At 41.7% G+C, this 25,494-nt stretch overlaps 1 protein-coding gene across 1 annotated transcript in view; it reads left to right on the top strand.

Annotated features, from left to right (window-relative positions):
• LOC129708589 (F-actin-capping protein subunit alpha-2-like) overlaps positions 1-25,494 on the top strand; it is a 39,913-nt gene that overhangs the window by 2,159 nt on the left and 12,260 nt on the right. The window contains exons 2-4 of the mRNA XM_055654418.1: positions 14,272-14,335; positions 16,821-16,872; positions 24,304-24,367. Coding sequence (XP_055510393.1) covers positions 14,272-14,335; positions 16,821-16,872; positions 24,304-24,367 — 180 coding nt within the window. The remainder of the gene's footprint in view (positions 1-14,271; positions 14,336-16,820; positions 16,873-24,303; positions 24,368-25,494) is intronic.

Raw genomic sequence — 25,494 nt, 5'->3', positions numbered from 1 at the left:
CAGTGCACACTCACTGCTCTCATGAGCTCAGTGCACACTCACTGTTCAAATTGAGCCCAGGGACAGTACACACTTGCATTCTGCTGTGGATCAGTGTATTGCTCATTGACTGTATACAGGGTAGTTCACATAGACTGCTTGCAGTTAATCTAGGGACAGTACACACTTGTTGCTCACATTGGCCCAGTCACTATATGCTCACTGCTCACACTTGGTCTTCAGGCAAACGCATGCTGTTTGCATTCAGTACGGGACAGTGCATGAACACAGCGCACATTCACATTTGTTGCTTACATTCAGGCTGTTGGTATTTCACAGTCAGAAGGCAGTGCATTCATGTTATTCACACATAGCCTGGGGTAATGCACTGTTCTTGCAGTCTACCTGAGGACAATGCACTCATACCAATAAAGCTCTGCCTGAGTCTGTGTATGTTTGCTGAATAAATGGCCATGACAGTGTATGCCCATTGCTTACATTCACCCAAGAACCAATACTCACTCTCAGCCAAGGAATGGCATTTACTCCTAGCCCGAATGCTGAAACTGAATAAGGACATTGTGTGTCCGCACCTGAAAGCAGGGCATGTATGCTCTGTCAAAGAATTTGTTGTGCACTGGCGGCCATACACTGTAGAGTAGAGACCATGTCCTTTCACTGAGATTATATGCCTGCTCATGCTCTGGAATGGTTCAGTGCACATTTACCCACTCTGTGTTATGTGCTCACTTTATACATTGATGACATTTACTGATGAAGTACTTTTCAAAGAAGGAAGTTCACAATCAATGCCTTGATTTTATTATCATAAAAAAATATTCTTGCATTTATGGGTTTTCATTTCTGACATCTACTTTTGCTTGTCCTTTAGTTGCTATCATTCAATTTGTAGCTGCCATTCTTAGCTTTCAATTTTATAGCTAGCTTGATGGGGATAGTGTTTGGGGTGGTGATGAGAACTGGGAACTGGTCTGCCCCATTCCCTGCGATTTTCACCTTTTTGCTGTATTATCTGCTTTCAAACTGAACTAGAAGGATTAATGTGACTTCCTCATGTTCCTGTTAAATTGTCTTCATTGTAATCAGGTGTTTATATTACTATTACCATTCAAAAATTATGAAAGTCTACTCTGAATGTTTTGGAGATGATTAAGCTTCCATATATCATACTGTTGCTGTCATATAGCTGTAATGAAAAAGCATGATGTTGTTTTGTAAGTCCTGGTGAAGATGCCACAAAGACATTTACTTGGATTGCAATTGCTTGCTGTCAATTTTTTTCTCTCAATACCATTTCACTTATGAAGGCCTAAGCTTGCCTCAATTTAGTGACTTCCGTACGAGATAGCAGGTGGAACCTTACTGCTCTGATATTTTCCAACCTTGTAGGGTGGTGACTAATTTATTCTTCCTTTAGATTTTTCAAAATGTTCCAGTCTAACAATTTGTTACTTCCTTGTGCTGTAATATGGAATCACGACACTGGGGAAGTTAGAAATTTAAGTCATGTTGGGGAGGGGAGTGGCGATATAGTTCCAAATACTTCTGCTTTTGACAGTGTGAGCAGAGCTTTGTAAATGACTTGCTTTCTTTTAGAACAAAATTTGAAACTCTAAATGAAAGCTCCAAACAGGTGCACCTTTTGTAGGTTAGTCTTCCATCTTCTGCAGTAAACTGTTCTTCAACAATGTGATTTTAGGTAAACCTCCAAATAAAGTAACTGTGGTGGAAACTGCATGGGTATATTGTGGCATCACATTGTACATCCTCTGGTGCAGTGCCTCAGTGAGTTGTTGAGCTCAGTGAATGGTGAAGCTTCTTACTCTGACTTTGTAAGGAAATTATTAAGAGGATGTGATTTCATTTGACGGATACCTTTGTGCAGTCCAGGCTCTTTTTATGTCTTAAACTTCTAATAATTAGAACGATATTCCAGTGTTTTTCTGCTGGCCTCCAATTTGCACTCTCTATATACGTGTGCTAATCTGAAACATTTTTGCCCATGTCACACTGCCATGTTTACTCATCATTTGTGTTCTTGATGACAAATTTGGCTTGCATACCTTTAAAATCATTGGCTTTGGTTTCAAGTTCTTCCATGGCCTTGCAGCTCCCTATCATGGTAACCTCCTCTTGCTCTACAAATCCTTTGCTCCTCCTGCACCGATCTTTTGTACATCTTCCTGGCACTCCCCAAACTGTGATGGCTGTATCTTCAAACGTCTGCAGCTCAAGTACTAGAGTTGTCTCCTTGAATTTCATTTCTTCTCTTTATCTCTCTCTTCCTTGATGTTTCTTTAAACCTATTTCTGACTTCTTATATTGTTAATTTCCCCAGAAATACCAAATAAGTCATATCAATTTTGTCTATTCTCTTTAGTGAAGCGCCTTGGACATTTTGCTTGTTATAAAAGGCTTTATACGTTTATTGGCACTAAAGATGTCTTGCTATGTAATTAAAGTGCAGGAAAAGTTTTGATGCTCTCAGCTGTGATTTTGATAAGTTGGATTTCATTGAGTTGCTTAAGTATTGTATAAAGATTTATTATTATATAACTTTAGCTTGTTCTCCCTGTCTTTCTTATTCCCCTTCTTTGTCTCAATCTCATTCTCTTCACCCCACTTTCACGTGTAATTGTTGTATTCTTCAAAAATCCTTTTTCATCAAGTATTAGTTATTACATCCATTCATACTGTCAAATATTCTTGCACATTAAAGATTATTTATATACAAAATATAAAGATTGTTTATGCTGCGGGTTGGACAGCATCTCTGGAGTAAAGGTATCGAGGAGGTTTCTGGTCGAAACCTTTCTTCAGCTCTGAAACGTCATCTGTTCCATGTTTCCAGAGGTGCTGCCTGGCCTGCTCAGTTCCTCCAGCATTTTCATAGGTGTATGTGTGTGTGTATGTATATGTGTATCTATGTATGTGTGTGTATGTTTGTGTGTATATATGTATGAATGTGTTTGTATATGTGTGTATGTATATGTATGGGTGTGTGTGTGTGTATATATGTATGTGTGATGTATGCATGTGTAAATATATTATACATACATATTTATATTTTATTTCCTACTTCATCTCTGTACATATTTATGATCCTTGTGATCCATTTTGCAGACTCAAGTTTCAGCAACACTCTTTCCTGTCACAACCACCCCCCCCCCCTCCTTGGGCTCAGAGTTAATCTTTGTACAACTGAAGTCCCAAGGCTATTTAGACTAGAGATACATGCGCTTCGGCCACCGAGACCGCACACCAACTAACTAGTGATCATCCCATACACTAACCTACACACATTTGGGACATAGTTACAACTTATTGAAGCCAATAAACGTACAAACCTGTATGTCTTTAGAGTGTGGGAGGAAACCGGATCACATGCAGAAAACCCATGCGGTCACTGGGAAAACGTACAAACTCCATACAGATATCACCCGTAGTCACGGTCAAACCCTAGTCTCTGGCGCTGTAAGCATGCTGTTGTTTGAAGAACTGAGACTGGAGGTTACAATGAGAAAATCCTGCATATTCCTATTTTATTTCAGAATCAGTTGTTTGAAGTTAGCTTAATTGTCGAGTATAGCTGTTGGAATAAAATGGTGGTATTTTCATATATTTGCAATTAGATTGTTTATTTGAAGTATTAAAGAAGTCAAGTATTCAATATTCAAGTATTATCAGATCTCCCCACAATCTCCAGTATTCCAGAGAAAACCATCTAGGCCTGTCCAGCCTCTCCTTGTAGCTAACACCCACTAATCCAGGCATTATTCTGGTCAACCACCACGGCATCCTTTCCTAAGCCTCCACATCATTCCTGTAATGGGGTGACCAGAACTACACACAATACTCCAAATGCAGCCCAACCAAAGACCTATAAAGCTGCATCAAGACTTCCTGTCTCTTATATTCAATGCTCGAACAATGAAGGCAAGCATACCATCCATTTGCTTATGTTTCAGAGAGTTCTATGCTGAAAATGCTAGCTATGGGTGAGTGGTGGAATATTGCGTTGGGGAACGGGTTGCCTTGGGGGACCAGACCTCCTGTGTGACAGGGACCCAACGGGTCCCACTTGGTCCAGTGGTTTTTAAAGTTCGAACAATATTTAGAAATTTAAAAATATCCTGGCATGTGTTTTTTGTATGACCATTTAGATGAAATGATTTTAAAATGTTTGAAATTATTCTCAGAGCATAGGGAGTCAAGGTTTAATAATAGTATTGAAAAACAAGAAGGGATTAAATAAAATAAAGGGAAGCTGCTTTGACAAAATCTTTGTGCTGTTTGCAATGAAGAACAGTGCTATGGGGAATTAAAATCAACACCTCTCATGAAAACTCTGCAATTATTTGAATTGTCATTTTCTGAGTTGCGTCATGTTTTTGGTATGATTGTTGTTAGATGTTTTTAAACTGGCTGTTTGCTGTGAATTGCAGTCAAGTAATGCAGTCAGTCACTTGCACAAATGAACAAGAGGAAGTTGGGTTCTGCTGCGTGATGTGTTTATTACCTGAAATGGTAAAATTCAAATGCTTCACCAGAGATGGCAGGAAGTTCAATGCAGAAAAAAATGTTATAGATGGTGAAATGTGTTTGAGTGAGCAAAGCAGCTATAACATCTGCTTATCTAGCCACGGAACAAAAAATATAGTTGGTCAAAGTTTTTCATGTTTTCTTATTATTTGTTCATCCTCGTTTCCTTATTTCCATGGCTCCATATCATTGTATTTCTCTGTCCTTACTGCTTGGAGGTCTGCAACACAAGGCCGTGGCTATTTTTCTCTCAGTACAATTAACATGTGTTGTCCTTTGACCTAGTGCAGCTCCAGTTTTGACGATTAAGAGATTTTTAGTGGTTGTAGGAGTTGATAGTTGAGAGAATCTGCTCTCTTCGTTGGGTAAATCCAGACTAATGTATCACTTTAGTCTTGACACTTGACTATTGGCAGTACTTTGAGGAATCCTTTGTTCACAGAGGCAATTGAATCATTAATTTTCCAAAAAATGATATGGGGGGGGGATTAACTGTGTGGCCTGAATGTACTAATCATTTAACCGTCACACGGCCCTAGATGTCAAACGTTGCTGCATTTTACCATACTTATATTCTAATAGTCAGCAAACAATATGTGCAAAACTATTACGTGGGTGGAAAGAGACATCTTCTGTTTTACACATTGGGGCTGCTTTGTCACTGCGTGGGTATCAGTGTTCAACAATGGCACTATGATCTGCAAAGCACCTGGATATTGCTGGACCCGGTGAAAAATGCAACAATAAACAAGTGTTTCCATTTTTCAAAAATATGATCAAGCTATTTGCTGTGGATTCAAAATCCAAATCTGCTCTAAAAAGGCAAAACAGTTTTAATCTGTATTGTTTTTAGTTTAAAAGAATGAAGGTTAACCTGTTGTGATATATAATAAGATCCTGAGGGGACTTAACTGGATAGGTATGGAGATGATTTCATCAGGGGGAGAGTCTCAAATGAGAGGACATGGGTTAAAGGTATAAGGTAAAGGGCCGGTCTTATTAAACAGCAGAATGTATAGATTTTTTGCAGAGGGAATTCTTTACGCCAGAGGTGTGTGTAATTAAAGTGGAAATAGATTTTTTAAATTGCGACATCTGCTAATGGAAACTGGCATAGAGGAGGAATTGAAGCCCCGGGTAAATCGACCATGATTATGTCGAATGGCAGGGCAGGCTTGAAGGTCCTAGTGGATTACACCTGTTCTTAGTTCTTGTGTAATGTTGAGAAGCTTTCAGTGGGCCATGGTCACAATCAAGAAAATATGTGACTGATTTAATTTCAGGGCTAAGTCGGGTGTGTGAAAACCCATTTGGGGATTTCCATAATACGTAACCATAGATTTGGGAGTTAACACTCCTTTGAATGATTTGAAAAGGAAGGTAAAATTATTGAGCACTGGTTATTCACAACTTCTATATATACAGGGGCACAATGTTTTTTGAAAGGATTAAAAAACATGCTGTTCAAAATATAAGTAATGATTTTTTAATGAAGATATCATGGAAAGTGCACTGCATGGTCCCGACCATCACAGAAGCCAATCTCCATCCACAGCAGCGCGGCAGCGCAGAATGAAGCTGCCGGTGGCGGGTTGCTGAGGATGGGGCTGCAGTGGGCACCGTGGGGGGGGGGGGGGGGGGGGGTGGGGGATGCAGACATCAAAAAGGGACCCGACCGGGGGGTGTCCCCGAGAACAAAGAGGAACCATTGGGACTGCATTGAATACTTAGTATCTTTATCGGTGCCCTATACGTGGTGACTCTGTGACATGTCACATGTGATAATAAATTCATTCATTCAATTGGATTCACTCCACAGTATATCATGGAATTATTCAGGCAAGTAGAAACAGAATGCTGGTTCATACACAAAAGGACACAAATTGCTGGAGTAACTCAGTGGGTCAGGCACTATACCTGGAGAACATGGATAAATGACGTTTTGGGTTGAGACCCTTCTTCAGACTGATTGTAGGGGAGGGAGGTGAAGAAGAAAGCTGGAAAAGGGAAGAGGCAGAACAAATTGGCAGGTGGTCGGTTGACATAGGTGGGGTGGGGGGGGGGGGGGGGGGGTTGATAGGCAAATAGTTTAAAACAAAGGCTAGAGATAAAGAAAGGAAGGTTGGTGTGAGAGGTTTGAAGAGCTGCAGACTAAAGCCAGAGAGGGGAAAGTGGAGGGAGGAGAGAATTAGGTCGTAGTCCAGGTGGGGCACGGGGGAAAAGGGTGGGGTGGGGGGTGTTGGGCAGAGTGGGAGAGTTGGCTGTGAGGAGTTACCTAAAATTGGAGATTTCCGTGTTCATACGGCTGGGTTGAAAGCTACCCATGGGGAATATGAGGCGCTGTTCCTCAGTTTGTCTGTGGCCTCAATCTGGCAAAGGCCCAAGCCAGAAAGGTCAGTGAGGAAGAGGAATTGAAATAGCCAGTATCCGGGAGAACTAGCAAGTGTAGGCGGATGAGGTCCTGCCTTGTTTAAGAAAAGTACAATTAGGCCTATTACAGACCAATCTGTTCACAATCATTGGAAAAGTGATGAAAGTTATTGGCAGTGTTTTTAACGTGACTCTTACTCAACAATGCCCTCTTTGGGGTTGGTGCCCCCTCAGATAATGCAGCCACAAACCTCATCTCAGTCTGTGTTGAAGCATGGATAAAAGAGCAGAATTCCAAAGATGTGAGTGACTGTCCTTCAGGTCAAAGCAGCATTAGACTAATGTGGCATCAAGGTGCCCTGATAAGGTTGAAGTCAGTGGGCAGAGAAGGGACAACATTCTGGTGTCAAACATAGAAAGTTGGCTATATTTGTCAGAGGCCAATCATCCCAGTCCTGCGCAAGTAACATTCATGCCACAGAAGTGCCAGGTAATGATCATCCGTATCAACGAGAATCTACCAGCCTACCCGTGATGTCCTAAGGCATTGCTATTACCAAGACCCCAGCACCAATGTCAGGGAGTCAACATTGAACAGAAACTCAATTTGACCAGCCACAAATAATTTGGTTATAAGAGTTGGAAATCCCAGCAGCCGAAGGCCATTCCACCATCTCGGTTAATGCTCCATCTTGGAAATGGTGCTACAAAGTCAGAGAATATCATTCAGTTGTATTAAGTTGTAGCCCCATCTGCTTTTTTTGTTAAACCAAAGGAATAATCTATCGATATTTTGTAAAACTATGAAGCATTTGTCCTTGCTGACTTGCACAACAGTTTTCACTCAACCAAAAGCTTATTTTGCAGACTGCAGCAGTTTACTGTCCACAAATGTGCGTTTCCTGCTGTTCAACTGATACTGCACTTCAAACATATGTTATTGCCTGTAAAATGTATTGGGAGGCCAGAGATCATTGATGCAACATAAATGAAAATATTTTGGTACCAGTTAGTCAACAAGCTCAAACTCTACATTCACTTCTGTTGTGAAAAGTATGTCAAGACAGGATCAGAAGCTTGGGGTGCACAGTTGTTTGTTAGCAATTTTACAGTAAGCCTGTACACGTAATTGGTTATGTTCAGAGGAATCTCACAATGTTTAATGGGTTGTTTTGTCATTGCACCTAAACTTGTACCCTGACTCTCTTTTATCCGAAGTCTACATGCCCATGATTAAGTAAAAATTCCACTTTAATGCCGTTTACAAGTTGGAGGATACAGCCTTTGGGTGAGATTCAATCGAAATAGAATCTGACCGATATGAGCCGTGTCATTTGGGGAAGCGAAGCTGCACTCGTCAGCAGAAAATAGCATGCTAACATAGTACAGCTGTTTTAGTGCCATAAGCTCTTTAAAGAGTTGTGCAAATTGAGAGTGTTTCAAGTCTTTAACATTGAATTTGTGGTCTTGAAGCCTGAAGAATGGAGGGAAGGTGAAGTCAAATCCCACTGAGAAATTTAATTCACCTTGTATCACTCTTTAATTAATAGTAAATGTAAAAAACATAACTAGTGTCTGTCAAAATGATTAAGATGCCTTTCAAGTACTGTAAATCTCTATCCATTGTACGAGCAACCTTTATCAAATTAAACTTGCTAGCCTTGACTGTCACAGCCTGTATGTGAAACAAATTTCACGTCTAAGTGGCCATTGTTAAATTAAAGTTGTCGACAAACTTTCTCAATTGTATCAATCTGGCATTAGTGGCTCAAGTGCAATCATATTCTGAGAGTGGAAATCAAATGACAAAAAGATTCCCAGTAAGTGCAGCATTCTATTTTGGATGTACTATGGAACCCTGACGTTGTTTTTGCACTGAATAACTGAGTAATCAAGTTTTGCCAAAGACTTCCGCCCGCTCTGCTAAGGATTTCCTGGTTGCTAACCATTTTAACTCCTCTTCCCATTCTGACCATTCTGTCCTGGGGCACCTCCATTGCCAGAGTGAGCCCAAATGCAAAATGGAGGAACAGCACCTCGTATTCCACTTGGGTAGCTTACAACCCAGTGCTATGAATATTGAATTCTCATATTTTAGATAACTTCTTAACAACCAGCCCAATCCCCTTTCTCTCCTACACCCTGTGCCCCACCTGGACTCGCACCCACTCTCCCCCTCCCCTGACATTCCTTCCTCTGGCTTCACAATTCGTAACTCTTCACTCATTTTGTCTCACACCTGTTTTTTCATCTCTGGCCTTTGTCCACCCATCTGGCTTTCAAGCCCCCCCCCCCCCCTTGCCTTTTTGTCTGCCGTGCTTTCTCCTGTCACTCCTAGCTTTGTTTCTCCACGCATCTCCCCACCGCCCCACACCCCCCTCACGATCAGTCTGAAAAAAAGGTCCCGACGTGAAACGTCATATATCCATGTTCTCCAAGGATGCTGCCTGACCCACTGAGTTGCTCCAGTGCTTTGTCTTTTTTTTTTGTAAACAGCATCTGCGGTTCCTTGTTTTCTACATAATGCAAGTAAGAATTTAGATTTGTTGAATTCATACTCTTTTCAAAACTTTGGCATACCTGTGGATTGTCTGAATCTTGATTAATTACACGTCCAAAAAGATTAAAGTCCAATACAGAGTTTAATAATGGAATAACTTTATAACTAAATCTATGCCCCGTCCTGTGATTTCAATATTCAATACTGGTGTTGCAGAGAGTTGTGGTCTGTCACACAGACCAGCCTCCACCCCAATCACTCCTTCTACACTTCATTTTCCTCGGGAAAACAACCAACGTAATCAAGGATCACTTACACCGTGGCCATTTCCTCTTCTCCCATTGGATAGGAAAAAAAATTAATCTTGAAAGCCCGTACGGGCAGATTCAGGAACAGGTTCTTCTCCGCTGCTTTCCAACTATTAAGCGGATCTCTCGTAAGGAAAGAGAGTAGCCTTGATATCCCAGCCTATGTCATTGTGGCACTTTCTGCACTTTCTCTCTGGCCATAATGCAGTAACACTACATGTTACATTTTTCTCTTTGCCCTACCAGGTGTACCTGTGTATGGCTTGTTTGTACTTGCGTATAGTATGCTTTGACTCGATAGTATGGAAACAAAGTTTGTCACTGTATCTTGGCACATATGAAAATAATAAACCAATACAAAGTAATGTTGGCCCATTGAAAAATAAACTAGCCTTCTGCTTGGTTAGTGAATCATCACTGGCAGGATAAAGGAGAAATGGAAATATCGTGTAAGGTACTTGTCTTGCCCATGTATGTGCTTTACAATAATTTTGCATTTAAGGTCATACAACTACTATTGAAGAAAATGATCTAAATGATCTAACCAAGCCTAGGCCTACATTGCCAGAGTGAGACCCAGCACAAATTGGAGGAACAGCACCTCATTGTGCTTGGGTAGTTTACACCCCAGCAGTATGAACATTGAATGCTCTCATTTCAGATCGTCCTTGCTTTCTCCCTCCTTCCCCTCCCCCTTTCCAGCTCTACCACAAGCCTACTGTCTCCGCCTCTTCCTTTCTTTTTCCCGCCCCCTCCCCCCGACATCAGTCTGAAGAAGGGTCTCGACCCAAAGCGTTGCCTATTCCTTCTCTCCATAGATGCTGCCTCACCCGCTGAATTTCTCTAGCATTTTCGTGTACGAAATGTTTAGTTTTGTATTTATTGGAAGAAAAATGTTAGCGCAGGCAGACTGATATGTGTATTCTTGGTTAAGCATTGAACAGGCAACGAGAAACGCCAGTGTTGAACCAGCAGCGCCACACTTAGGACATTGCAGGACGGAGAGAGAACCTTTTAGCAATGTACTTCATCCAAAAATTTAAAAAAGCAACAATCTGAAAATGTGTATGTGGGAAAGGTAACTACAGAGGCATGAGGGAGGAGCTGGCTAAAATTGATTGGAAAGGGACCCCAGCAATATTGACGGTGGAGTAGCAATGGTAGGAGTTTCTGCGAGTAATTCAGAAGACACGGGATCTTTTCATCCCACAAGAAGACAAATTCTAAAGAGAGAATTGAAGTGGGTGTGGCTGACAAAGGCAGTCAAAGACAGCGTAGGATTAAGACAGAAGCCATACAATATGATTGGAAGCTTTTAAAGGCCAACAGAAGGCAATTAGGGGAGAAAAGATGCATCACGAAGGTAAGCTAGCCAATAACATAAAAGCCGGTATCAAACGTTTCTTCAGATATATAAAGAATAAAAGAGAGGCAAGAGTGGACATTGGACCGCTACAAAATGAGAAGGTGCTTAGGAAGTTGAAAGTAGTAATTATCCTGTAGATTTGCACTGCTGAATCAACCTGAAGCTGCACGGAGTATTTGGTACACTCTATCCTCATTAATTAATGCCTGCAGGAAGCCTTCCTAACTTTTTGATATTTTGGTGGGACTAAAGATTGCCATTTTAAGTGAGCACAGTTTTACAAAGTAAATATTGTGAAATTAATAAATTAGAGGAAAAAAAATATTTGTTTAAATAGTGCCTTACTTGATCCTGGTATCCCAAAATCAGTCTGAAGAAGGGTTTCGGCCCGAAGCAATGCCTATTTCCTTTGCTCCATAGATGTTGCTGCACCCGCTGAGTTTCTCCAGCACTTTTGTCTACCTTCGATTTTTCCAGCATCTGCAGTTCCTTCTTAAACAAAATCCCAAAATTCTCTACAGGCAACTAAGGTATCCTTGAAGTATGATCACTGCTTTCATGGAGGAAATACAATACAATATTCTTTATTGCCATTCAAACAATAGTTTGAACGAAATTGCCTACATTGCAACCATGACAAAAAAAAAGCAACAAAACACACAATGAACACAGTTTAACACAAACATCCATCGCAGTGAGTCTCCAGGCACCTTCTCACTGTGGTGGAAGGCAAAAAGTCTTATCTCTTCCTTGTTTGTCCTCCCACTGCGTCGAGGCAATTGAGGCTCATTTGATGTATTTGTCTATGACAAAGTCTTGTTTATTCTGCAATAATGACATTTGTTTTGAGGCATATGGTGTTGCTAAGGACTCGGTAATAATATTAACACCCCCCCCCTCAAATCCTCCCATCCTTTCTGCTCTGAGTAGGAGCTACTTCCATGACTCTGTGATCCATTCATACCTTGCCTCCCATCCCTCCCTCTTCCCTGGCACTTTTCTCTACAACTGTAGGAGATGTAATATTTTGCCATTCACTTCCTCAATCGCCATCATCCAGAGAGCTAAACAGGCCATGCAGACGAGGCACAGATTCACACGCACCTCCTCCAATCTGGTCTTTAATCAGTACTCATAACATGGCCTCTCATAGATCGGCAAGACTAGGTGATCTTTTCGTTGCGCATCTTGCATTCTGTCCACAACTGCCATCTAGAGTATCAAATTGCCTGCATTTCTACTCCCCTTCTCCAACCTTCTCCACTGCTATGTGAGGCCCATACACACATTTGAAGAGATGCACCTCGTGTTCCGCTTGGGTAACCTATAGCCGAATGGTATGAACATTGAATTTTTCAATTTCAGATAAAACACGCCCATTGTATTCTTTTCCCTCTCCCACTAGCTCATCCTGGGTCTCTCTATGCCTTTGTTTACCTTTTCCATCCCTCCCCCAGCTGGTTCCATCAGACAATCACCCACATTTACATCCACTGGGGTTTCTTTCTTACCCCACCCCCCAATACGGGGCTCCATGTGCTCATTATCTCTCCTCCCCCAACCCCCCAAAAAAATCTGGTTCTACCTGCCAACCTCTGTCTCACTTCCCATCCTCTCACTTATATGTACTGACTACCTATCCTCCACACTCTCAGCCCAGATGCAGAGTTTCAATCCAGAAATTTGACTATCTCTTTGTCTCCCTGGTTGCTTGACCTGGTGAATTCTTCCAGCAATTATTTGTTTTTAAATTGAATCACCGCAGCTTTCCAAGGCAAACATTTCCAGAGATTCCAATTCTTGAGTGAAGTGATTTCTCCGCGTTTCAGTCCTGACTGACTTCCCCTTATTTTGAGACGTAACCCCTGATTCCAGACTCGCATCAACATGGCAAACATCCATGAGCATCTTTCTTGCTCATCCTTAAAAGCCCCTTAAATGTTTCACATCTCACTTTTGAAACTCAAGAGAATAGAGGTTCCTCAAAAGAAGGGTGTTCCTTTCTATGGACTAGACTGACCTGTCTTTACTGCACATTCTCTGAAGAAGTATTTTCAATCGCTGTCATGCCTCTCTTTCTTGCCTGTTTATACCAGCTATCTCCCCTATACACGCCCGGTCTTAAAGCAGGGTCTTCACCTGAAATATAGACCAATCTTTTCCCTCCATAAATGTTGCTGTACCCACTCAGTTCATCCAGCAATTTCATGCTAAGAATTTTACCATTTGCAGTGTCTTGTATCTGCATGTATTTCATTTTACAGGTGAGAAGGCCAGTATATACACACTTCTCCAGATGTACCGGTGGTCTCTTCCATTAACAAGATATACAACAATATTTAAAATCCTTTGACATTAAGCATCGTTTGCCCCCTTTTTTTGCTTTGATAGAAATTGCTGCAAGCTGATTTTGTCTTTTCCGACCTCGCCCGTTTTTCACAGTGAATACATTTTCTAGCTGATTGCGACAGGAAATTAGTCACAGACTTTGCCCTTGATTCAATTTTGAACACTGTTCTCCAATCACATTCTGTCTAGTAAAGTGTCAATGTCCTTGTGCCAGTTTTTAGCTTGATCAGTGAGCTCATCAGGTTATTGACTGGATGTTGAAACTAAATATATACTTGATCATTTACTCTACAATAGAGTACATTGCTTAAGTCATTTATTAGTTGTGAATCTCTGGATTATTCTGAAGGAATGGGAAGGTGAGGTATAAATGTCTGATCAATAAAAGTGACCCCAGATTGCCCAACTTTGCCATGATGCTACTTACTGGATAGGCCCGTGCAGAGATTGCCGAGTGAGAGGGCAAGCTCGAATCAGGAAGAAGAATCTAAATCTGTGAGACAATAATAAATGTCGACAAACATATCCTAGGAATCTCTCCTGTAGTTTGCTTGATGAAAATTAGAAATCTGCAGGAGCTGAAAGTCTGAGATTTAAAGTAAACAAAAAGATTCTAAGCACTCAGTAGGTCAGGCAGCATTTGTGGAAAGAGTTAACATTTCCAGTCTTTATGAAAGATCTTCATCCTGCTGAATGTTTCCATCATTTTCTGTTGCCAACTTGGTAACTTGGTTGATGTGCTCGGATGTGAACAAACAAGCTATTGAAACATCCATTCATCCTGTTTATTGTGAAAATCATATTTGTAACTACCTGAATTTCTGGTTTGATTTTAGGTGCAAGTAGTTACCAATTTCATCAGGCATGCACCACCAGGAGAGTTCAATGAAGTTTTTAATGGTAAGTGATTGGAAATATTGTCTTTTTTATGTTTTAGAATCTCTAAATTGTGAATTTGATTTTAAGGTATGTTCAAATGTATGCCAGTGGCAATGTGAAACGTCACCCATTTCTTCTCTCCAGAGATGCTGCCTGTTCCATTGAGTTACTCCAGCGTTTTATGTCTATCTTCGGTTTAAACCAGCATCTGCAGTTCATTCCTACGCAGTGTGAATAATTGCTCTTCATTAGTCAAATGCTGAAGGATCGCTTATCATGGAATCTAGAATTAATGTTTTTATTCATTATACAGGATGTGTAGGATGTGTCTGTTAAGGAGGCAATTCTGGATATGTTCAGCCAAATCAGTGAAAGAGAAATAGCCCTGTCTTTCTTGGGTTATTGAGGCTGCCAGTTGCCCATGACTCATGGTTCGATAACTATAACGCACTTGTCTGTAAATCAATGATTTACAGGTAATCTGTGGCTTCAATCGAATTAATGGATCTTACTCAGCAGACAAAAAGGCACAAAGTGCCGGAGTAACTCAGCAGGTCATGCAGCATCTCTGGAGAACATGGAAAGGTGATGTTTCATGCCAAGTCTCTTCTATAGATGGGTCAGCACCATTACACAGCTCTTCACAAACACTTGAACTTGTACTCAGCAGACAAATGGTTAGGCCCAGATACTGACAAAATGCCCTGCTAAAGCAGAATACATATAATCCATAGTTCAATGTATTGTACAATTGAAACTGCGTTTAAAGTCTTTGAAGTAGATGATAGGAACTGGTTAAATCACTTTTCCATTCCCATCTGCTTAAATGCTGATGAAGAAATATTGGAATCATGAAATTATTATCATAGGAGGCCAAATGAGCAATTGAGTCACAGGACACAGCCGAGGGTTAGACCATTATCTCTACACTGTACTATTCATGTAATATCAGTCCAGCTCTCCAAATAGCTCTGCAAATTCTTATCAGTTTCCTGAATTCTATGATTTAATCTGCCCCCACTGCAACCCCTGACCGTTTTAAAGGTCTCTATTCTGCGACTGTGCCCTCTGGTCCTAGATCCTCCTGTGAGTGGGCACAGCCTGCCATAATTTGCCCTGAAAACCCTATAAAATTCTTCTGTTTCAGAACATTGCTTTTCATTCTAAACTTCAAGCTGAGCAGAACCAACCTGTTCAACCTTTCTTCAAAAAATAATCCCTTCATTTCCGGGACCATCTTGGTGAATCCATTCTGAATTGCCATCAGTGATGATATATTGTTCCCTAAATTAGGGATCAAAATCCTAAATATGATTTTATTGTTGCATTAAAACATAGAAAACATAGAAAATAGGTGCAGGAGTAGGCCATTATGCCCTTCGAGCCAGCACAGCCATTCAATGTGATCATGGCTGATCATCCACAATCAGTACCCCGTTCTTGCCTTCTCGCCACATCCTTTGATTCCGCTAGCCCTAAGAGCTCTACCGTTCCTCTAGACTTCAGTGCCAGAATACAAACGGTAAAAATGAATATCCTACCTAAACTACTATATTTATTCCAATCTCTCACAATTAATGTCCCCCGAGATAAATTCATAGTCTGGGATAAAATGATCTCTAGATTCATTTGGAATAGCAAAAAAACTAAGAAATTATCAATATCCCACATCTTCCGCAGAAATATAAAGTGGCTTAGTGTTAAATGTTTGCTTGATTTCCCTCTTGTGAAATTCCTTGGGACATTTACGGTGCCTTACGAATTCCTGTTGTTAATTATGTAAAAATGATTTTCATGTAATTTAAATATATTCCCATAAATTGCATTTGGTTATTATTTTGGGGTGAAACAACTTCTCGTAAGAATAAATTGAACATAAGTGTATTTTATTTCTTTGTAGGTTGCGTGCAAGCTCTTTCATAGAAACATAGAAAAATAGATGCAGGAGTAGAGCCAACACTTCCATTCAATATGATCATGCTGATCATCTAAAATCAATACCCCGTTTCAGCTTTTTCCCCCATATCTCTTGATTCCTTTAGCCCTAAGAGCTAAATCTAACTCTCCCTTTTTGTGCAATTGTAATCTAATTATCATGATGCATGATTTACTGATTTTTTTAAAATGATTAAATAGCAATGTTATCTGCAGTATTTGTGCACAGTACTCGATAATCGAAATAATACTCGAATAGTGCTTGATTGGCAGGTTCTTAGTTTTACCACTGTGGATTGTTTCATTCGAATGTTTAAGAATGATAGAGAATCAAACCTCTTTAAATTTAAATATTCAGATTTTTCTTGTGGCTTTCCAGCATATTAATTGCCAAAGGTGTCACCAGTTACTTCAAGGCATCATTGCAACTTAAATCCTTGATATTTAAATGTACTTCTAAATAAGACAATTTTGAATTGACATGTGTTGACTGTATCCTTAATTGATATACCAATAAATATTTTTGAAATAAAGTTAATTTGACTTAAATTAACATGTTTTCATTTTCCAGATGTACGTCTTCTAATGAATAATGACACTCTTCTCAAGGAAGCAACAGCAAAGTAAGTCTGTCATAAGATACCTTTTAATGTTTTTCAAATTGTGTTCTCATCAAGGTGCTAGATGATGCCAATATTTTTGTTGCTCTGCTCCAATTTTCTTGTGTTTATGTGATCCGTAGTGTATTCTTTGTGGTGCTTAAATAGTACAGATTGCGCACATACATTGCCCAACCTGAAGTATTTCCACTGCCCTATGGTGATTTTCCATTTATCTAACCTGCCTCTGTCATTCTGTGAATGGAGAAACTTGCGGTCACTACTTGGACCACTTACAATGCAAGATCAACAATGTTCTGATTTCTAGTGCACAATATAAAAATCTTTCCGGTAGTAGAGGTATAGATAGTTGTGACTAAAAACCCCTTTTGGGTTAAATTTTGTGTGCAACAGTCAGCTTTTATCTTGACAGGAGGAATCTTGTGTTGCTTTGATTTGTATCTCAATGGATGACCCAGCAAAGTTGGAGTGCAGGTCAAGGCAGATGGGCGTAAGGAAGCTTGGACGACGAGAGAATTTGAGATTCTGGTCAAGAATAGGGAGAAGGCATGGACAGGTATAGGCAGCTGGGATCAAGTGTACGTAAAATCTCTTGGGATTATCCTTAATATTATTTGCCAGACCTATCTCCGGTGTAAAAAAGGAAGTCAGGAGGGTAAAAGGGGGACCGGAGATAGGTCTGGCAAACAATATTAAGGATAATCCCAAGAGATTTTACGTACATTAAAGGAAAAAAAGGGTAAGCAGAGAGAGAATGGGCACCCTCAAGAGTCAAAGTGGAAAACTCGAGGTGGTGCTGAAGGTCCTAATATGTATGAAGGTAGTCAAATCTCCCGGGCATGTTCATATATATCCGAGGATACTGTGGGAAGCTGAAGGGGAAATTGCAGGTGTCCTGGCTGCGATTTATGAGTTATCATTAAAGACTGGTGAGGTGCTGATAGCAAAGATGGACGTTTAAAATTGCAGCAGTTACTTGATCGATTGGGCAGGTGGGCTGAGGGATGGTTGGTGGAATTTGATGCAGAAAAATCTGGTGTGTTGCACTTTGGGAAGGCTGACTTGGGCAGGAGCTACATACTGAATGGCAGGGCTAGGAAATGTTGAAGAGCAGTGGGATCCTTGAAAGTGATATCACAAGAAGGCTTTCGGCACATAGACCTTCAGTCAAGGTATTGGGGTGGGAGATTGCAACCTTCACCTGGTCCGCCCTGTTTCGACGAATGCAATCCATCTGGTGTGCACAATCAAATAAGATCAAATAGAACAAGTTGTCCGACAACTTTAGGCTGTGCATGCCGTACGCAAGAAGAAGAAGTCAAAGTATTGAGTATAACAGTTGGAACGTCATGGTACATAAGTATAAGACGTTGGTGAGGCCTCATTTAGAGTATTGTGTTCACTCTGTTATATGAAGGTTATTGTTAAGTTGGAAAGGGTGCAGAGAAGATTTACGAGGATGTTGCCAGGGCTCGAGGGACTGAGCTATAGGGAGAGGTTGATCTGGCCAGGACTTTATTCCCTGGAATGCAGGAGGATGAGAGGTGATCTTCTAGAGGTGTTTAAGATCATGAGAGGAATAGATAGGGTAAATGCACAGTCTTTTACCAAGAGTAGGGGAATCAAGAACTTTACACAAAGGGTGGAGGGTACATGGAAGCTGCCAAAGGAGGTAGTTCAGGCAGGTATTACCACAATGATTAAAAAACATTGGATGCTACATGGATAGGATAGGTTTCGAAGCATATGGGCCAAATGCAGGCAGGTGAGACTAGTGCATGTTGGTCAGTATGGGCAAGTTGTGCCAAAGGGCCTATTTCCATAAGGTATGACTAATGCATCAATTATGAACTGGAGCAACAAACAATCTGCTGGGATAACTCAGCAGGTCAAGTACCATTTGTGGGGGGACATTAGATAGTTAACATTCTGGGTTGACATGTCGTTTGTGTCTGCAAATTAGAACCATTTATTTTTCATGGTTTTCAATTCATGTCTCTTTTTGCTGAGGTCAGAAATCAGTTAATTCGGGGTGTATAGATTTAAATTGGTCTCCATTTTATTTTCTCGGTCTCCTTATTTGATTTTCAATGTAACCGTACTTGTGCATATGATAATAAACTTGGCTTGATGCCTGATTAAGTAGAAGAGTTGAGTTGGTCCCAGTGCAAATGTTTCTCATGCGTATTTTATAGGAGATGGGAGATGCAAAATTGAGCATCGCAAGACCATCACAAGTCAAAGGATGTAATTAGTGTGATGTGTAATCAGGCAGGTTTCATAATAAATATGGAGTAAGATATTCAAGTGAGAAAAGTTGGCATTGAGGTATAACATTTTAACTACAAATACAGTACAGGTCAAGACTTAATGTCTTTGTGTCAAGACTCGGATAGTGCATATTCCATAGTTTGAAGTGTAGCAGATAGGTTAGGTTTGCAAGACATTGAAAATTGTAATTTTGGATTTCTTTTTAATATTGGATCTTTTGGTTTCTAATGAAAATGTAGAAGGAATAACATGGCAGATTAGAAAAGTTGCAGTAGAGGAACAGAATGTTTGGTAATATTGGCCATCTGGTTCATCAGGGAAGGAAATTAGCATCCCCACCTGATCTGGCCGACATGTGATTCCAGATATGTTCCAAATGATTGAATTAATTTAAGGGTCTTAAATTCCCTTTGAAATGGATTAGCAACCTCTATCATGTTGTGGTAGATAGGATTGGTATTGGTTGATTATTGTCACATGTACCGAGGGCCAGCGAAAAACTTTTGTGTGTTATCTAATTAAATTGCATCAAACAGAGGTACAATTAAAGGTACACAAAAAAGCTGGAGAAACTCAGCGGGTGCAGCAGCATCTATGGAGCGAAGGAAATAGGCAACGTTTTGGGCCGAAACCCTTCTTCTCCCCGGGGATTCGGAGGCTCCAACCGCAGGTCTGGTGGACGGTGACACCGGGAGCCCGCGGGTCCTTGCTGGGAGACCGCTTTTCGGGGCTTCCGCAACGGCGACTTCTCCCGCCCGAGTTGTGGGGTTGAAAATTACCTGGAGCGGGGCCTTACATCGCCCCGCGCGGCTTTAATGGCCGCTGGACACTTGCCATCGCCCGCCGGGGGCTTTGACTCGGGAGGAGAATGAGGAGTGCAGGAGAGAGATAAGACTTTGCCTTCCATCACAGTGAGGAGGAGATTCACTGTGATGGATGTTTGTGTAAATTGTGCTGTGTCTTGGTTCTTTTTCTTGTGTGTATGACTGCAGAAACCAAACTTCGTTTGAACCTCAATGAGGTTCAAATGACACAAATAAATTGTATTGTATTGTATTGTATCTCTTGCGGTTGCAAGGGAAAGTGCCTGGGGAGGTGGTGGTGCGGGTGGGAAGGGAAGAATTGGCCAGGGAGTTACGGAAGGAGCGGACTTTGCGGAAAGCAGACGGGGGGAGATGGGAAGATGTGGCGAGTGGTGGGGTCACGTTGGAGGTTGTGAAAATGACAGAGGACTGTATAGATGTACATCTATACTGTACATCTTTGTGCAGGAGTCGGGGGCAGGTGGAGAATGGCAGTAATACATTTCTCTTCACTGGCTTCAGTAGGAAGAATAAACTAAACTAAAGTATATATAGTGAAGTATATATAAAGTCAAATATAGAGCCGTACACATTCAGAAAAAGCAGACAACCCCAGTCACAGTACATTTGGAAATGTTGCAAGTGTACTATCATCGAAATGTTGTCCATGCTTTCATGCTTATGTCTTTGTGCTCAAGCAGTTGTAACCAAAACTCTTTTTAGATTTGCTGACTTTCCAATTATTCTATTATTGCTATTTTCTGAAAACCCACACCATTTGTGCTTCAAGGTTTGAGGAAATAATTATGGGTGTGACAGCGGATTGAAATTGGCTGCTGTCAGCATCCTCATCGCATCAACTTTTGTATGAGAAATTTGCTTTATTTACCCATTTATTCTAACAAATTACGTATTGCTTTTGAATATACAGCATGATATTGTCACTATCTAACCCTATGCACCAACTATTTGCCTCAGACTTTGTAGGATCAGAGGAATATTAAAGTTGATTAGACCAAGTGCAGACCCGTTGGATCTGCTCCCCCAAAGCACCCGTCCCCTATACGTAGCCCCCATGGGAGGCATGGGGGGCAGAGAGGGAGGGCAGGGGAGGGCTGGTTTCCAGATGCAATGCTCCAGGCAGGGCTCGAGTACGGGGGGGGGGAGTGGTGGGGGGGGGGGGGGGGGGGGGGGGGGCGACGTCACTCGCAGCGCGATCAAGAAGGCAGCCTTATTTACCCCCCCAAAGTTTTTTCAGATTTTTGAACATTTTCATTAATAACGAGAAATAATGCATGAATATTTCAGATAAGGCGACTTTGGACTCCACGGAAAGAATCTCTACTGGAATATGTAAAATTTTACCGTTGGCGCGTCGTTTTTTCGAGAAGATAGACAATAGGTGCAGGAGTAGGTCATTTGGCCCTTCATGCCAGCATCGCCATTCAATGTGATCATGGCTGATCATCCCCAATCAGTACCCCGTTCCTACCTTCTCCCCATATCCCCTGACTCTGCTATTTTTAAGAGCACTATCTAGCTCTCTCTTGAAAGCATCCAGAGAACCTGCCTCCACCTCCCTCTGAGGCAGAGAATTCCACAGACTCACCACTCTCTGTGAGAAAAAGTGTTTCCTCATCTCCGTTCTAAATGGCTTACTCCTTATTCTTAAACTGTGGCCCCTGGTTCTGGACTCCCTAACATCGGGAACATGTTTCCTGCCTCTAGCGTGTCCAAGCCCTTAACAATCTTATATGTTTCAATGAGATCCTCTCTCATCCTTCTAAACTCCAGAGTGTATAAGCCCAGCTACTCCATTCTCTCATCATATGATAGTTCCGCCATCCCGGGAATTAACCTTGTAAACCTACGCTGTACTCCCTCAATAGCAAGAATGTCCTTCATCAAATTAGGGGACCAAAACTGCACACAATACTCCAGGTGTGGTCTCACTAGGGCTCTGTACAACTGCAGAAGGACCTCTTTGCTCCTATTCCTCTTGTTATAAAGGCCAACATGCCATTCGCTTTCTTCACTGCCTGCTGTACCTGCATGCTTACTATCATAGACTGATGTACAAGGACCCCCAGATCCCGTTGTACTTCCCCTTTTCCCAATTTGACATCATTTAGATAGTAACCTGCCTTCCTGTTTTTGATACCAAAGTGGATAACCTCACATTTATCCGCATTAAACTTCATCTGCCATGCATCTGCCCACTCCCCCAACCTGTCCAAGTCACCCTGCATTCTCATAGCACCCTTCTCACGGATTACACTGCCACCCAGCTTTGTGTCATCTGCAAATTTTCTAATGTTATTTTGAATTCCTTCATCCAAATCATTGATGTATAAGATGTGATTATACACAAACAAATAAACACACACACATCCAAGATCAGGCTTTTAATAGGTGTACACCAAGTGGGACCACTTGGGCCCCGTCCCCACAAAACACGGTTGGGGGGGGGGTCTGCGGGGTCATATACACACACTAACCACCCCCCAACACATGGACTAACCTTGATATTATATTAATATTATTCATTTGCTTCTTTTACCCCATCCCCGCCCTATCCACTCTCGCATAGCCCCCAACCCGCAGGCGCGTCTAGAGAGGGAGGGGGGATAGAGAGAGAGAGGGGGGGCAGAGAGAGGGAGGAGAGAAGAGAGAGAGAGAGGGAGGCGGGGAGAGGAGGGGTGGAGAGGGGGGACTTGGGGGGGGGGGGGGGGGGGGGGAGAGGAGGAGGGGAGCGGGGCGGGCAGCCGAGGAGCGGGAGCGTCAACCAAAGGAGGAGGGAGGGGTAGGGGGGTGACATCACGCAGCGCAAGCAAGATGGCGCACTCCCATTGTCACGTCATCAGCGAAAGGCAGTCGGTATTTTTTCAAAGCTTTACCTGAATTTTTAACATTTTCATGAATAACTCGAGAAATAAAGCTAGAATTTTTCAGATAAGAAGACTTTAGACTCGAGGGGAAAATAACTCTACCGGAATATGTAAAAATGTTACCGTTAACGCTTCGTTTTTTCGAGAAGATACACACACACACACAAACACACACACACACACACACACACACACACACACACACACACACACACACACACACACACACACACACACACACACACACACACACACACACACACATACACACACACACACACACACACACACACTCTCTCTCTCTCTCTCTCTCTCTCTCTGTCTCTCTCTCTGTCTGTCTCTCTGTGTCTCTCTGTCTCTCTGTGTGTCTCTCTGTCTCTCTGTGTGTCTCTCTGTCTCTCTGTCTCTCTGTCTCTCTGTCTCTCTGTCTCTCTCTCCCCTAGACATGATATTTCTTAACCACAGTTATGCATCCAACAGAGATGCTGCCAGAGACCTGTGTGCAATCCTGACCTTGGCTGCTGTCTCTGGGCAGTTTGTACATTCTCCCTGCGACTGCATGGTTTTCTCCTGGATGCTCTGGTTTCCTCCCACATACAAAAGATATACTGGTTAATTTACCGCAGTATATTGTCCTGGCATGCAGGTCATAGATACAGCATAGAAACAGGCCCTTTGGCCCATCTTCCCCACACCGGCTAACATGTCCCAGCTACACTAGTCCCACCTGCCTGTTTTTAGCCCGTATCCCTATAAATCTGTCCCCTCCATGTACCTGTCGATCTGTTTCTTAAATGTTAGGATTGTCCTTGCCTCAACTACCTCTTCTGGCAACATGTTCCATACCCCCAACAACCTTTGTGTGAAAATGGTACCCTTCAGATTTCCATTACATCTTTTCCCCTTCACTTTAAACCTATGTCCCCTTGTCCTCGATTCGCAAACTCTGAGCAAGAGAGTCCGTGCATCTACCCGATCTATTCCTGTCGTGATTTTATACATCTCTATAAAATCACCCCCTCATACTCCTGCGTTCCAAGCAATAGTCCCAGCCTACTCAACCTATCCCTGTAGCTCAGAACCTCTAGTCCCGGCATCATTCTCATAAATGACAGTAAAGGTGACCTCGTAAAGATGAGTAGCAGAATCTGGGGAGAGCTGATGGAACATAGGGAGAACAGAATTAATGTAGGTTTTAGTGATAATGGGCAGTTAATGGTTAGACCAGTCTCATTGAGCCGATGAACCTATTTTATGTTGTGCCTTTTTATAACTCTAAAAGTTAGTCACTGTGAATATTCTGCATTGTCATTCAGGAGCCTGGTTGATCTTCCTTGGAAAATTTTGTTTGGGGTTCTGCTTGATATATATAGGGTATCAAGGGTGATCGCATAGTCAATGTAAAATGCAAGTGGTGAAAAGTCACTAGTCAATGTAATGAATACATTAAATTGATTTTTTTTCTCTCACAGAGCCTTTGCCCAGTATAATTTGGAGCAGCTCACTCCTGTGAAGTTAGAAGGCTACGAGGACCAGGTAAAGATATAACTTGCTAAATGTGGAAAGGTTTGTAAATGTAATTATGATTTATAGACAATCTGTTTAGGCGTAGTAGTGAAGGTAGCAAAAGACATTTGGTGCTGGTGAATTGTACCCCAGGCTAGGTCGTGCATCAGGATAATGATACCAAAATAATTAGGCAGCATATCACTTTCAATGAAGTATTGTGCATGTCCAAACTGTAAATAGGCGAATGGTCAAAAACATAAATACTAGGAACATTCAGCAAGTCTTGGCATCCTTGTTAGAACGTTAATGTTTCAGATGTGAGACGCCCTGTCAGAACAAGAAAAGGGAAAAATGAAGTTAGGTTTCAGTAGGAGAGAAGATGGGGCGTTGTAGAATAAAGGGGATATATTTGTGTTGGAAGGGACTGCACATGCTGGTGTAATTGGAAGATAGACACATAAAAAGCTGGAGTAACTCAGCGGGTCAGACAGCATCTCTGGAGAAAAGGAATAGGTGATGTTCCGGGTCGAGACACTTTTCAGACCCTTCTGAAGAAGATTCTCGACCCGAAACATCACCTTTTCACCTGAGATGCTGTCTGAAGAATATCTTTGTTAGGGTGAATCCAAATGGCTTAAGTTAACAGCACATTAAGCTTCTTTGTAATGTATTTGTAATGTACACGCTAGAATTTAGAAGATTGAGGGGGGATCTTATAGAAACTTACAAAATTCTTAAGGGGTTGGACAGGCTAGATGCAGGAAGATTATTCCCGATGTTGGGGAAGTCCAGAACTAGGGGTCACACTTTAAGGATAAGAGGGAAGTCTTTTAGGACCGAGATGAGAAAATCATTTTTTACACAGAGAGTGGTGAATCTGTGGAATTCTCTGCCACAGAAGGTAGTTGAGGCCAGTTCATTGGCTATATTTAGATGTGGCCCTTGTGGCTAAAGGGATCAGGGGGTATGGAGAGAAGGCAGGGATGGGATACTGAGTTGGATGATCAGCCATGATCATATTGAATGGCGGTGCAGGTTCGAAGGGCCGAATGGCCTACTCCTGTTTTCTATGTTTCTATATATGGAAAATGATGCGGCAGTGGGACATGTCCAACAGCCCAGACTCTACATCAGACAGAAATGGTCAGTTCTGA

The sequence above is a fragment of the Leucoraja erinacea genome, chromosome 24 (genome assembly GCF_028641065.1).
Source record: "Leucoraja erinacea ecotype New England chromosome 24, Leri_hhj_1, whole genome shotgun sequence".
In the NCBI taxonomy this organism is placed as follows: domain Eukaryota; kingdom Metazoa; phylum Chordata; class Chondrichthyes; order Rajiformes; family Rajidae; genus Leucoraja; species Leucoraja erinaceus.
The sequence above is the reverse complement of the archived record's forward strand: the minus strand, read 5'-3'. Positions and strand labels throughout refer to the sequence as shown.